Consider the following 16003-nt stretch of genomic DNA (forward strand, 5'->3'; position numbering starts at 1 on the left):
AGATTTCTTTTTATTAATTTGTTGGAAGCAAATTATTCGGTTTTGAAGCTTTACAAAAGCCATAGGTCGTGGAGATGCAGGCCTGGCGGGTCTCTCCATGCTCACTTGTATTTTCCTGGAGGCAGTGCTTCCTCCATAATTAGTTGTGTTAATTACCCGGAGAAGATTAGACATACTTGCCAAAATAATATATTGCTTATAAAATAGAAAGATGTTTTCTCTTTACTAACTAGTTCTTATAGTATGAATGGATGCAATTCTCCCTGGGCAGCTTCCAGCAAAGGCTCTTGTCACTTAGCACAGCATTAGTTGCAGAAAATAGAGATTGTATTGTTAAAGGGGTATTGTGAAATGGTCACAACTAGAATCCAGACTCCTGGTCCTGCTGTATAGCCTTGGAAAGATTCCTTTGGCCCACTCATGCAGTTCTGACACGGGCAAATCTCCCCACTGAAGACAGTGAAGAGTTTTGTTTATGTAAGGATTGCAGACTCAGTTTGCTTATCTGTGAAGTGGGTATAATACTCATTTAGACCTATGACTCCACACCCTTTATGAAGTAATCACAGACAAACTGGGGAGAGCAGCTTTGAGAAGGAAAGAGACTTGGAGCTGGGACGGGACCTCAATGGGACAATGAAAAGCTGGGGTGGTGGCGGAACATCCCAATCTTATCTGCACTGTGAAGTTAAATGCCAAAAGCGTGCTCTATTGTGAATAGTGATGTTAATGTGCAACATTTCATCGTTGGTGATATTTTTAGAAAGATTTTTAAAACATTCAGGCAAAATAATAGATCCCAGTGGAAAATTATTTTTATTTCTTCCCCAACGCCAAATTCTGAGCTGAAACTGATTGGTTACCATATAGCATCATCTCAAACATGTAAAAAGCATCACAGGCTGCGGAAGTTCACCAGACTCCCCACTGACACTGGAAAATTCAAATGAAACAGCCAGAGGGAGTTGTTGAAGGAGCAGAAATCTCTCTCTTCTTAAACAGAGAGAGAGAGTGAGTGAGGAAAAAAAAAGAACAGTTAAAAAACCATCAATAAACACAAGTTTAGTCCCACAGCAAAGAATCCATTTAAATTTATTTGTAAAGAGGATAGCACTAGAGAGGACGGTTCTGCAGTGGCTGACAAATAGGGCGAGACACATCCAGTGAATGGGGTTTTTTTTTTTCATTTTAGATTCTAGGTGGAAATTCACCAAAAGAAGATCTCAAGAGTTGAGCACCTGTTTGTCAGTGTTTTGGTTCATTTTAAACAAGAATCATCTGAATCCTCATCTCCGGCTATTTAAACTCCAGATCTGTAGGACTGCTGTGGTATGTGTGTGACTAGCAAAGCAACTAGGGGCCAAATTCTTGCTCTCATTTCCACCATTGAAACTGCATTGAACTCACTGGGATTACATGGATGTATCTGGGGACAAAAATTCATCCCTGGTGTGATTGATCTGATTTCAGTAGTTACACCAGGGGTGAATTTGCCCAAGATTTTTTTAAGGGTGGAAAACTTGCAAAAATATAATGTAGTATTAAATTTATATCCCCTCCCCAGTTGCTTCTTTAATATCAGGGCATATGTTGGATGTTCTGCTGCCAGTCTATCTTTTATTATAGTTATTGCCTGACCAGATGGGGGAAGAAGAGCTATATGCAAAGACACATTCCTATAAATATTTGGTGGCAGGAGGAAAGGAGTACTTGTGGCACCTTAGAAACTAACCAATTTATTTGAGCATAAGCTTTCGTGAGCTACAGCTCACTTCATCGGATGCATACTGTGGAAAGTGTAGAAGATCTTTTTATATACACACAAAGCATGAAAAAATACCTCCCCCCACCCCATTCTCCTGCTCGTAATAGCTTATCTAAAGTGATCACTCTCCTTACAATGTGTATGATAATCAAGTTGGGCCATTTCCAGCACAAATCCAGGTTTTCTCACCCCCCCCCCCCACCACACACACAAACCCACTCTCCTGCTGCTAAAAAGAAAAGGAGTACTTGTGGCACCTTAGAGACTAACCAATTTATCTGAACATAAGCTTTCGTGAGCTACAGCTCACTTCATCGGATGATAATCATACACATTGTAAGGAGAGTGGTCACTTTAGATAAGCTATTACCAGCAGGAGAGTGGGTTTGTGTGTGTGGTGTGGGTGGGGGGGTTGAGAAAACCTGGATTTGTGCTGGAAATGGCCCAACTTGATTATCATACACATTGTAAGGAGAGTGATCACTTTAGATAAGCTATTACCAGCAGGAGAGTGGGGTGGGAGGAGGTATTTTTTCATGCTTTGTGTGTATATAAAAAGATCTACACTTTCCACAGTATGCATCTGATGAAGTGAGCTGTAGCTCATGAAAGCTTATGCTCAAATAAATTGTTTAGTCTCTAAGGTGCCACAAGTACTCCTTTTCTTTTTGCGAATACAGACTAACACGGTGGCAGGAGGGTTAATCCACTCATTTCCAAGTCCATCACAGCTTCCCCTCCCCTCCTGCAAAAGACTATTATGTGCCACACTTTGGGGGGTGGAGCAGGGCAGGCCTTGCTGTATTCTGTTCCCTTTGTGGTTTCTATTTCTCAGGGTGGATTGACATACATCAAACCAAGACTAGGATCCTGGCCCCAGCCCTTTCTAAATGATGACAAATCTCACCATTTCTGTTGCACATTTAAAAAACAAACAAACAAAAAACCAGAACCTGATGCATTCTGGAACAATAGTGCTGCAAAAATCTTGACCTGGCACCTGGTTCCTGCCAGTTTGGGCCCAGATTCCACAGACTAAATGGAGAATGTATTTAGCTGCTGCTACTGCACTTTAATAATCTGGCCTTGAACGTGCCCCAGTACAATAGCACAATCAAGTAATCAAACAAACAAACAAACAAACAAATAACAAATCTGGCTCCCAACACACTATGGTACCTGACAGCTGCAAAAATGATATTTTAAAAAAATATGTAAACCTGTAAACCTGCTGGATGCAACACATTTTGGTGACATTGCCCCGTCTCCTCCAATACACGTACTGCCTAAATGTATTACATAGTCAACTCCACCAGCATGACCTGGATCCAGGGGTGCGGGAACAGTTTGTATAGGGGGGGTGCTGAGAACCATTGAACCAAACTGTAAACCCTGGATGTAATGGAAACCACTTCAAGCCAGAGGGCACTGCCGCAACCCCAGCACCTCTACTTCCAGCACCTATGTTCTGGATCCCAGCATTTCCTGGGACATGTTTCTGCAGTACTGTTGAATTTCACCATTTGAAATCTGGCTTGGTCCACCTGTGTTTTGTTACTGAACACTCAAATCAGACTATTACCATACAACCATATGGTTGGTTACAAGAATTCATCCTTCTTGAGCAACCTGGTAGGTATATGTCTATATATAGATATAGATGATGTTATAGTCAGTAGCCTTATTTACCGCTCCTCCTATGCACTTAGAAAGTTCAATTCAGTTTTAGCTATAATACCAGTTGTAGAGGTATTTTCCATTTGAAGTCCAGGGATTTAGGGAATCTCTCTGAAACTCGTAATACTTCTAAAACCAAAATGAACTTTTAAATGCGCACACATGAAATGTAACCTTTCCCTATTGCATGGTTGATCATATATGTATTTCTTAACAAATGGAAAGTGTAACATAGCAAGTCCCAGGGTTAGAAGAAGTTTTATTTTGATAGACCCATTTTAAAGCTACAGTGATGGGGATTTTAATATGACAAGAAAAGCTATACATCTTTTATGGAGTTCCGACTCCATCAGAACAGACACAGCCTGCCAGCCCTTACAATATTTTTAGTTTGAGCTTTTGTGTTTTGATTTTGCTGCTGTTCCGTCTGCTAAAGAAATAATGACCTGATTATTATCCTTGACCAAAGGGAGGGGAAAAATGTAGCTCCAGCCTTAACAATTTGTACAGTTAGCAATTTATGGAACATTTTAGACCAGAGAATTGTTTCTAACACATTATTAAAATTATGTAGAATAAGTATAGCTAATTTTGTTGCTGTGTCAGTGGCCATGTGTACAGTGTTCAGGAGAGCTGAGAAATCGCCGCCCCCTTCCCGCCCCCCCCCCCCCCAATCACTGATGCACCATAGGATGTTGGGATCTGGGCTATTTTGGTGGACTATGAGGAATCACATAAATAACAAATTTAGATGATAAAACTGGGGATATAACCAGCCCAAACCCAACCACATACAGTAATATACACCTGTCAAATTAGAGTGTTTTGCAGTTTCTTGTACCAGCCGGGATCTGGATTTTGGTGGTAGTAGACGCAACACCTTATGTCCTATTTCAAAAGGACAATTACTGAGTCTGGAGCCAAAATCTGGCAGACTTTTGTGGTGCTGTGGGTCCAGGTGGGGGCCTCAGAGTCTGGATTTTTAAGGCGAAGTCTGGATTTTTTGTGCGTGGTGCTTCTGCAACAGGCTATATCAGAGTCGGGTTTTGCTTTTTTGGTACAACAGGAGCCGCTAGACGTGTTCTGCGTTCAAGCAGTAGGCTTTTGGGAGGGCTGGGGCCAAACTCTGGCAGCTTTCAACTTTTCCGTTTTCTCTCTACACTAAAGTGCAATCATTAGAAGATCGCGGAGGGGGGGGGGGGGAAGGAGCAATGCACCTCTTTGTTCCCTGCAGTGACTGAGATGATAAAATCTCCCTTGGCTCGCCCCGGTGCCTGCCAGCCAGCCAGCCACTCCCCAGCCCCTGCGATGCCCTAGGAGGCTCCTGGCTTAGTGACTGCTGCTGGGGGGGCTCTAAACTACCGTCTGCGCTCCGCCCTCCCCCCCCCCCGGTGCTGTGATTGTCTGGGTACCCGGGGGGGTGCCCTCTGCACGTGGATTGGTGAGCCTGGCTGTCTAGCGAGAGGCTGGGCTCTTTGGAGTTGTATTTATTTATGCATGCATGCATTGATGGGTCCTCCTCTTGGATTATTTCGCCGGCTTAAAAAAAAAACAACAACCCCAACCACCCTGGATTTGGCGGGTCGGGACCAGAGGAGGAGGAGCTGGGGGGCCGGGGGCCTGCATCCCGCGTGGAGACCAACTTCTGGGGCATCCTTTGAGTCTCCAGCTGCCCCTCCGCCGCCGCCGCTCCTTCCCCGGAGCGGTGGAGACTCCCCAGCCGTGGGGCCGGGGGCGGGGGGGGGGTCCCCCGCGGAGTTGAACAAGTGACTGAGCAAAGAGCGAGCGAGAACTAACGCCCCGCCGCGGTGCCTGGCTGGCGTCTGGGCGGATCAGCCTCACCCCCTCCAGGGAAACTTTCCTGCCGCGCCGCGGCCGAACGTGCTTCCCCGGAGGGATGTGGGGACCTGGGTTACACAATCAAGCCGCGCTGCTGAGCGTGGCGGGGGAGGCTCCCCCCCGTCTCCGGCTAAGCGGGGAAGGGGAAGTGTGTGTGTGTCCCCCGGTAGCGCCCTGGGCTAGCGCGTGAGGTCGTTTGCCTGCAGCTTCCAGGGCTGCTGTGTTTAGTTTGATGCGTGCGCGGGGGGGGGGGGGGGAAGCTGTTTACTTTTTAGGCGATCGGGGCTCAGGACTGAAGGTCTAGCTCAATCGGGAGAGTTTGGGCTCAACGTATTGCAGCCGGCTGTTGGCGGGTGGGTTTGTTTTAATAGCCCTGGGGGGGGGGGGGGGGGGACGGAGACGGAGGAGAAGGGAGGGTTAAAAAACGAAACTGAAGAAACAATTCGTCTCCGCGAAGGAAATGCCTTCTGCGCTCTCCAGGTGACCTTTTCTGAAAATGCAACCTCTCCAGCTGATTGGCTTTTGGTTTGATTACAAAGTGTGTGAAATAGACCCCTAAGTTCCCTGCAGACACGAGCATGAGGATGTGCACTTCTGGGGTTAGCAATATGTGGCAGCTCCTGTCCCTCCTCAGCCTGGCAGCGGTTTTTTCCAAAGGTAAGGAGCAATTTCTTTCTGCTTTTCCTGACATACAGCAGCCTCTCAGGGTGCCGTGGATATTGGCTTCTTCTGTAGGATTTATGGCTGACACGTTTTTTGTTTTGTTTTTGTTTTTTTTGGAGGGGAGGAGGATCTTTGTGTTAGGCAAACACAAGAAGGCATTCTGAAAAGAAATCGAGTGCTAATTGTCAAAGCCAACCTAAAGAATCCCCCATCCTTTCAGATCTCCATTTGTGACCTGTCCACTATATCTGCGTTCATGTATACGGTGCTGGTGGACAACCTCTGATGTGGACTACAAAGGCTTTTAGTTAGCTGGGGTTTTAAAATTCTTCAGAAGTACCAGAGTTTGGGTTTAAGTTCCCTAGCTTTATGCCCCATGTAATAATTCAGGTGAAAGCCCGTGTATCTCAGGCTGATAGTCTTTTAGTAGGACACATGATATTAACTAAATACCATCCTTCCAATAAAAATATAGGTTGGTTACAATTTCCAGGAGATGTTAATTATTCTGAGTTCTAGTGATTGCAGAATTTCAATATGTTGAATTGAATTGGAATTTTTTGACATCCTTCCTGAGCGAGTGGCCTCTCTCTGTGTTGCCCTGGAATAAAGTTACAAAAAGGTTTACAAGGCCAAGTTACATACGGCCCTACCCACCCGCAACTTTCTTGCAATCAAAAATTCTCCTTTTACTCTTAAGCTTCTGATGCTTGGTCTCAGCCCACAGATCAATTTATTTTTTCAATGCATGAAGCAAATCTTTTAATTCATTCTTGAGTTATCAAAATAAGGGCGGGCAGGGGGATATACATTTTCTGCTAGGAAGATATTAAGGACTTGTTTGTGCCTGAATATCTAAAAACTGGCTTGAATGTTACTGCTTTAGAATTTACAGGCCACCAGTCCTCAGTGAGGAATAGTGGTCATATGAGTTTATACCTGGAATTTTTTGGTAAAAATATTTTAAATGAGTTTGTCTATGTGCAGTGAAGTATTTTTTAAAAGGGGGTTTTGTTACATAATTGCCAGTGGCACTTCAAAGTTGCAGCACGATTATAGTGCAATTGTATAGTGGCAGACTTAATATTTTTTGTGTATCTAAAGATTGGATGAGTTTAAAACCTATTGACTGGAGAAAAAAATTGTGCACAGACCACAGTTCTGTATTTCCACAGTTGCACAGGTAAGGATTTTCCTTTTCCCTCTTCTATTTTTAAAACAAATTTAAGAACTCCCAAAACAACCCAAAGTACATTAAATGCAAAACCCTATATGAGTGCAACTTTAAAGTTGCAAATGAAAACCCACTAAAATCAGGGAAGAGAAAGATTATGGTTCTTGCTCTAAGATTACTTCATTCACATTACAAATCCGTAGCTTTTGATCTCTAGTTAGGCTGCTAAATGTGTATTTTACTACAAGCAATATCTTATTTTAATCAATAAACACTGCAGTGATAATATTAACTTTTTGATTTCCTGGTTTTTTGGGTGTATTTCAATTTGCAGCCTTAATGCCGGATTAACAGCGGGTTTGCATTTGATTGAAACTCATTGCAACCTTGAAATAAAAGTGTATTTGAGAGACCTACAGAATATATTTGCTTGAAATTGATGGTTTGCTGCTTGGATCAGAAATTATAATATACATCTGAGATTTTATTTTTAACTATTAAACCACCCCCACACTATTTTGAAAGATAAAAATCTGGCAGAAAATTGGATTTGGTAAGGATATTTTGTTAAATATATTAATGCAAAAACTACAACCTGAGGTTTTTTATACAAACTGTGAAGTCTCATTAAGTCTAGTACCTTTTGAATTACATACACCTGATCATATTAGTAGTTCTTCTAGAATCATTGGTATTGCTTATTTTGTATTTTAGAGTTGATAACATGCTGTTGTATGGTTGTTGGGTCTGTGTATTGTGTTGTGATTTAGAAAAAATATTCTGGGTACATAGCTATTTTCATATCTAGTAACAGACTCAGATCTTATTGTGGTGACTTCGAACAATCAGAAAGACCAGAGGTTTCTAGAGACTTACAATATGAATTAGAAGACACTGTGCAAAAGGTCGATCTCCCTAACAGAAGGAAAACTGAAAAAATAATCAGTCTTGATTATTGCTACAGGGCATAATTCTTTGTTTGATGCCTTGTTGTTGCTAATAGAAATGCTTCTTTCATTTATGACATTATGGCAAAGTTTTAGTGAGAGAGAGACACGCTTTTTTTAACAAGCAATAGCAATCAGTTGCCTATTGTGTATATAGGTCTGTTGCTGATTACTTTGAAGCATGGCAACAAGGCTTCCTTACTACAGGTTTCCAAGACTTGAAAAGCATCATTAATGGTTTTGCTTTGCTTTTATCCTGTGAAGGTGGAAATTAATTAAAGCTCAAGAGGTGAAATGTTGTCCTGTTTTCTGTAATGAGTTCAGCATTCTCAGCAAAACTACTTGTGAATGATGATGTGGTGTGTGTACTTAAATATGTATGGTGTGTGGCTGTACAATTCCAGTTATGGTCCCAAATCCTGCTCCCAGTCAGTTAGTTTTGCCGTTGATATCAATGGGAACAGAATCCGTCTCCAACTATAGAAAACTTCTTCAGAGATTTTTCAGTAGTAAAATTCTGAATCTCTTGTAACCAAAAATAAACAGGCTCAATAACAGGGATGTTTTGTCCATGTTTTTAATGCTGAACAGCTGCTTGTTTTAAGGACAAAACTGTCACTGGCCTCAATGGGGTTAGGATCGGGCCTTTGATATCTCCTCTCACACCCCATATCTCTTTAGGGCCCAGTCCTGCAATGAGCTGAACATACCTGAAAGATGCTGAGCACTCTTAAGATTCTTCCAATGGGAGCTGAGCAGGGGTGTTTGAACAATTTGTATAGTGGGGGTGCTGAGAGCCATTGAACCAAACTGTAAACCCTGTATATGATGGAAACCACTTCAATCCAGGGGGTTCAGCAGCACCCCCTGCACCCCTAGTTCCAGCACCCGTGGAGCTGAGAGGCATTACGCATGCATGTTTGGCCGATAAAACCCTCTGTCAAATGTTGGAGATCCTTCACTTTAAACCAGTGGTTCTCAACCTTTCCAGACTACTGTACTGCTTTCAGGAGTCTGATTTGTCTTGCATACGCCAGTTTCAGTCACTTAAAAACTACTTGCCTACAAAATCAGACATAAAAATATGTCACAGCACACTATTACTAAAAAATTGCTTGCTTTCTCATTTTGTCTGTATGAAATTTTAGTTTGTACTGACTTTGCTCATGCTTTTTATGTAGCCTGTTGTAAAACCAGGCAAATATCTAGATGAGTTGATGTACCCCCTGTGAGATCTATGCGTACCCTTGCTTGAGAACCACCGCTTTAAACAGGCCCAAGCTGAGATGAGCAAAATGGTGCCAGCAAGAGAATGTCAAAGTGGTCTTTTGCCCTCCTGCATTGTCCTAAGCATCCCCTGGGAGGTCATTTTCCAAGGTAATTTCTTCTTTGGCCATAAAGCTTCTGTTTGGGTTTTCTGTTTCCCGCAGGTGCTGAAGACCATTTGTTATAAAATGTAGAGGCATGGCAGCCGAGTTAGACAGGATTGCTTTCCTAAAGGTGTTTCCTGCAGGTTTGAGAGATGGGAATTCCACTTGCAGTGATGCCAATCTCCTAATTTAGGAAAGGGAAAAGAATCTACCAAGGAACAAAAACAATACTGTTTGATTGGACCTGGCTGTTTTAGATATAAACATCTGATAGAAGCAGATGACTATGAGGATAGAACAAATGCGCTACTGTTTTGTTTTATATTATTAAAGTTGTGCTTTATTGTTCTTGGAACCCTCACAACAGTGTCAGTTACATCACATAATCCCCCCTCCTTTTTTTTTGTACACATAGGGCCAAATGTTAGCCTTGGTTACATCTGCTCAACTCTGTTGACTTCCATAAGGTTACACAGATATCGGAATATGGCCGATTGCCCATAAGAAATACCCAGTTACTGCCATTAGAGTCTGCATGAAAGGAGGGTCGTAGTTGTACAGGAAGTTAACTACCTTGGTGCTCACTCCTGCATCTGTTTTCAGTGGGGGAAAAATGAGTGGACAAAGAATACAGGCTCAAGCTCTTTGCTTATGTTTCTTCTATGTTCCAATCTTCTACTAAGTTGTGAGCCATTTTGGAAAGAGCTCCATGGGCATATTTCCGAGTGATGTCAATGGGAGCTCTGAGAATGGGGAGTTTATATTTCCATTTTCAATATTCTTATTCACAATAAAGTGCAAGCACATGAGTTTCACTACAGTTTCTTCTGGATCATTGCTCTGAAGCATTACAGGGTTTATTTTATTGGTAAGGGAAAATTGTTCTGTATTTGCTAGTTGTGTTTGTAATTAAAGAATCCTGAGCTTGATTTAAAAATAACATTTCTCTTTCTTTTAACACTTTCTGGTATCTCTAGACAGGCGAGCAGGGTTGAATTTCACAGTTAGTGGGTCTAATCGACATTTTGCAATCTGTGATTTGTTTTGGTAAGAGAAGCTTGTTGTTTTTGATAAGGAAACAAATATTCTTTTAATGTCACAATAGTAATAACACTTTTGGGAGTCAGTTGTCAAAAATGTATCTGTTGCTGTAGCTACATAACTTTAAATTGGTATTTATGGCTAATTTACCATATGTTGAAAATTGTCCTCCCTCTGTGTGTGTGTGTGTGTGTGTGTGTGTGTGTGAGAGAGAGCTGATGGAATGACTCAGCAGAAACAAACCACAGATGTAATCAGCAAGGGTTTTTCCTCAAGTGCTGTTGTCTATTGCCAGAAATCAAAACAAGTTTGCTTAAGCCCCCCAAAAAGTAACAGCAGCCCCAGCCTGAGGTTCAAGCCAGTTTGGTGAAACAGGCATTCTCTCACTGTCCCACCTGCAGCTAATTGAGAGTCCTTTGGGATATTCTGCCAGGGTGGGGAGTAAGATTAACCCCTTGGTCATTGTTTGCACCTTGACACTACGGGCATCTGGGAGAAGCTCTGTGCTGCCTTCTTTTAATCTCAGCATGAACAGAACAAAAATAATAAATTCAAATGAAACTAAATAGTTCCACAGAAAAGCCTGTGTTTTTTATTTGCCAGCCACAATACTCACTTAATGCAATTTTTTTCCTGTAATGTTCTCATTTTTACCTCTGCTTTTTCTTTTATTCGTTCCATGGGACCAGCAAGCTCTGTGACACCAACCAGTGTTTTAGATATTAATAAAAGCATCTTTATTCAATAAAGATAATTTTTATTTAATAAAAGAGAATCAAATGATGATCAGATTTTTCATGCTGCATTCACATTAAGTCAACCTCCTGAGATTGTTGTAGATGCCAAGTCTGGTGGCCGTCTATCACTCAGTCCTAGGATACATAAACACGACTGCAGACAGGTTGATTGCAGAGAGACTGGAGAGGCAGCTAAGATTCATTGTAGGTTTAGTTTATGAAGTGTTACATTTAATTACTTGATTTTTCATCGTTCTGTGTAATGTCTCTTGCTACATTATTAATAGTAATTCAAAATTAAGTGGGTTTTAAGCAGTTTGGTGACACTTAACTCGCACTGATTATCATGAGCAGGGTTAAAAATGACATATTTGAGGAAGCCAACCTATTTTTTTCCTCTGTGAAAAAAGCAGATAAACTGCAGAATGGGGGTTCATCTATTTTTATAGTCTTGCTTTCGCCTGTTATTGAGTGAATTTAATTCTGTGAAAGGTGCTAGTCTGGCAGCCCTAGGAAGTTGATGGGTTGGTAGTCAATCTCTCTTCATCCTTCCCACTAGTTCTAAGATTTAAGAGGGCAGGTCAATCTCCATATCTACAATGGGCCTGATACGAAGCCCATTGAAGTTATTGCCAAGACTCCTTCATTGGGTTTTGCCTCAGACCCTCATTTCTTGGCCTCCTGGTGAAGACTTCCAAAACAGGGGTCAACCAGTGCCAATTTTCATAGTGTTTCCAGTGGTGTGGACACCTGGGAACTGACCCGACATCAGTCAAGTGTCATTTCATATACAGGCCACGTAAGACTAGTCTGATGGAGATCACTCTTCGCCTAGGCTTTATTTGTTGTGCGCCACTAGAGGGGAAAGGTTTGGTGACAATATGGTATCATACTGAGTAACCCTCCTTCACTGATCCATTGAGCCTCCCCAGTTTGATGTATTACAGTCTTACAAAGCATGCAAAGGAAACCATATTTAAAACTGACCCATGTAGACTCTCAGATGTGAATGGGCAGCGGAAAGCTGCAGGGTGCTACCGGCTCTGCAAGAAGAGCAAGGTATCAAATCAGCTTTGTGTAAAGATGGGTGCTTAGCACAGTGGAAATGATAGTTAGGGGCCCAAGCAGAGACATGGAAAGGAAACCAGCACTCTCTGTACCAATCCCAGTGCAGGCTAGAAAGCAGTGCAAGGAAAAGTGTCCTATCTAGCCGCCTCAGGTGGCTGTAATGTGTGCCTTTTGAGCTGCATGCTGTCAAGGTAAGAAGACAATTGGGCAGGCAGTGTGCAGGCCACTGGCTGAGAAACAAAGCAGATGTCCAGATAATCACACAGATGAGTTCTCATGTCCGTTGTATGCCAAAGAAGTCCTTTGGATCAGCAAGCTCGGTCTTGCCTGGTGCTAACGGATCTCAGAGCTACTCTCTGTGGCACTTAATATCCCTATTTTTCTTTTTATTTAGATTTATAAAGCACCTTCCCACTGCGGTAGGTATGGTAGTCATTTATAAAAGGAAAATGCACAAGAAGAAAAATCCCAAGGTACAATTAAACCAAAATAAACTGCACAGCCAGTAGGTTCAATAATAATCAGCTAAGAATAAACAACAACAATAAAACAATGCCATTCAGTAGCAGTAATGCCATTGAGCTCTCAGCCAGCCCAATTACCAGAGGCCCTGGGTTGGCGGGGGATACTGGTCTCCATACACAGCTGGGTTTGGTGAGTAATTCCATTTGCCTTCACTGTAGACTAATGACAGTCATTTGGGTGTATTGTAGAGGCCAGCAACCCACAAATGAAACCTCTGTATTTATCCTTTTAAGTTGTGCATCTCTGGTCTGACTGGTTTCTGACTGTAATAAGAATCTTGCTTGGTTTCCTTTAATTAGGTAGTACATATTGGTTGGTTAGTTTTTGTTGTTTACAGCAAGGACAAATATGGCTGTAAAAACATGTGGGAAAAGTAAAGTAGTTTGAGCAGGGTTGTAATAAACTGGTGTGTGCGTACACCACTGCCCTCTACTGGATGAAATCAGAACTGCTCTTCTGCATGTCAGCCCTCGTACAGCTACCCATTTATGAAGATTCCCCTCTAGCTCATCCAGTTAAATCAGAGTCTAGAGAGATGACCCATAAATCTTATGTTGTTCTGGTCAAAAACCACGGGGCCAATCCTGCGGTCTTTACTCAGGCAAAACTTCCATTTGACTTGGAGCTGCAGGACTGAGCTTTTAATTTGCTATTTTAGCCACAGAAATGTTTTGTCACTGCCAGTTTTTGCCCTGACGTCTGACTGGAAAAACTTTTTCTTTTTTAAACAAAATGGAGATTTGATTTTGTTGTAACATATCATGATGGGCTATGTTTTTTAGGCCACTTGTGAGCAAATGCGCAGCTGTTAGAGTCTTCTGTTGAAACAAATCGGTGGGAATTTCCCTTGTTCCTATTTAACCCCCTGTGGCCTCAATGACATTTGCCGCAACAACAGAAATAGAGCCTAGATCCTCCAGCTTCAGAAGTACAGGCCCTTGCTACCTTAACTGAAGAAGAATTTCCTTACATGGTTAGCAATAAAGGGCCTATGACACAGAATGGAGCAATTCTAAGTCTATCCAGTAGAAAGCAGTGGTGCACATTCCCAATAGCCACTGTATTACAATCGTTCATGACACTGTAAGAAAAAGGGAGTGGTAGGTGTGGGGGTGGGGAAAAGACTTCTACAGTTTTATCTAAAGTGTGTGAACCTGTCTAGGACCTTCTTAGTTTTATGTGATTTAAACCCCAGGATTTAACAGCACCTTACTGGTTACCCTGTAGCAAAATATCCTGCCTTGTGAAGCCTGCATAGAGCATCTGGCTCATATGATGACATTAGAATAACTCCTCCTAGCGTAAGTAGAGGAGAACAGTGTCACACACAGAAGGAGTGTTTCAGAAGGTACTAACACTGTGTCAGTGGATCCACATTGTAGACAAATGCATGTGGTTCTGGATTGTGACTAACTAGACTCAGAATCATAGAAGATCAGGGTTGTAAGAGAGCTCAGGAGGTCATCTAGTCTAACCCCCTGCTCAAAGCAGGACCAATCACAACTAAATCGACTTCATCAGTAGGCCCTTGTAGGCTCTGCATTCAGTTCTAATCTTTGGCTGTTCACAGTCTGACTGTGGGTAGGAATTAGAGAGAAGCATGACTTTTTGTGGCTAAAAGCCTAGCACAGGGACGCTGGGTGTGTGTGACTGGAGTCTAGTCCTAGCTCCACTATTGAAAATCCAGGTCCCGGCTTTGTCACCTCGGGCACCCAAAACTAGTGGATGCTTTTGAAAAGTTGGTCTTAGCTTCTCGGAATGGCAGTTTGTACATCAGTGAAAGGGTGAATTATACTGCTCCAGCTCCCAGAGGCACATTGAGGGTTAATATGTGTAAAGAGGTGTCCCACCCATTTTGAAGATGTTCCCCTGTGGCACACATGCAGATCACATCTCGTTTGCCATTGCCTCACTGCCTCAGTCATTTACCAGTTATGGCTCTGTTACTCTGGGTTGTTTGCTGACATCTTGGGGCAAGCACTTGTAAGGGCGCGTGACTCTAGCGGTGTCCTGCTTTCTCCTTTGTGCTTCACTGTGTCCCCTGGAGCAGTTGTCTGATATGAGATGATTTCTCGCATACTGAACACTCGGGCACAGCAGGAGTCTGTTACATACTTCTGACTCTTTGACACCATCTGCCCACTAAAGTAATCGAATGGGTTTCCACTGAGCCAGGCTGCATTACAGCCCAAAGAGTCTGCTCCAGATTAAAAACAACTCTATACGTGAACATTTGCTTCTCAGTTTTATAGGAGGCATACTGTTTTGTTTGATATTTTAGAGGGGGAAACAGCTCTCCTTAGTACATATTAAACTAAGCAAATATGAATAATTTGGAATGGGTCATTAATAATATTTTGCAGATGTATACTACTTTTATTGAAGTATTACAAAGACATTTACAAAAATGAATTAATTGCCGCACTTCTGTGAGGCAATTGGTCTTAAACAATAATGTTTACCTCAGTTTTACAGGTGGATGCACTATGGTACAGAGAAGAGACTTGAAACACAGTGAAGGAGGAAGGGTAGTCCATTGAAGAGTGCCCTGGATTAGGAGTCAGGACATCTCAGTTATAGTCCCGGCTCTGCTATTGACTTGCTCTATGACCTTTGGAAATCACCTCACCTGTCTGTGCCTCAGTTTCCTCACCTGTAAAATAGGGAGAATGATACTTAACCACCTTTGTAAAATGCATGCTAATGTGCCATGTAAGTGGGAAGTATGGTCTATATTATTACCCAAGAATAGACGGCAAGCTTAAACAGACAGTGTGGTTCATTGATAGAGCATGGGGCTGGAACACAGGAGTCTGAGGTTCTATTCCTGGCAGTGCTACTGAGTGACTCTGGGTAAGTCATTTCGCCTCTTTTGTGCCTGTTTCCTTCTCACTCTCTGTCTGCCTTGTCTACTTAAGTCTCTACTCTGAAAGCTTTCAGTCTCTCTCTTCCTTTGTATTTATACAGTACCTTGTCCAGTGGAGCCCTGATCTCAGCTGAGGTCTCTAGGCACTGCTGCAATACCAATAATTAATAATAGCAGCAGTGCTAGAAATCAGAACACAGTATCCCAACTTGTGGCTCCCTGCACTGAACACTGGACCACATTTACTACAGAGAGGCCTGTGGCACTGCACTGAAGGAGGGAAAAGGGTCAACTTAAACACATAAGCAACATAGTGATTAAAAGATTCCAG

At 42.4% G+C, this 16003-nt stretch overlaps 1 protein-coding gene across 1 annotated transcript in view; it reads left to right on the forward strand.

Annotated features, from left to right (window-relative positions):
• The first annotated feature begins 5691 nt into the window (after positions 1 to 5691).
• TMEM132D (transmembrane protein 132D) overlaps positions 5692 to 16003 on the forward strand; it is a 385997-nt gene continuing 375685 nt past the window's right edge. Inside the window, exon 1 of the mRNA XM_073312908.1 lies at positions 5692 to 5938. Within this exon, the coding sequence (XP_073169009.1) occupies positions 5860 to 5938 (79 nt within the window). The 5' untranslated portion in view covers positions 5692 to 5859. The remainder of the gene's footprint in view (positions 5939 to 16003) is intronic.

The sequence above is a fragment of the Lepidochelys kempii genome, chromosome 15 (assembly GCF_965140285.1).
Source record: "Lepidochelys kempii isolate rLepKem1 chromosome 15, rLepKem1.hap1, whole genome shotgun sequence".
In the NCBI taxonomy this organism is placed as follows: domain Eukaryota; kingdom Metazoa; phylum Chordata; order Testudines; family Cheloniidae; genus Lepidochelys; species Lepidochelys kempii.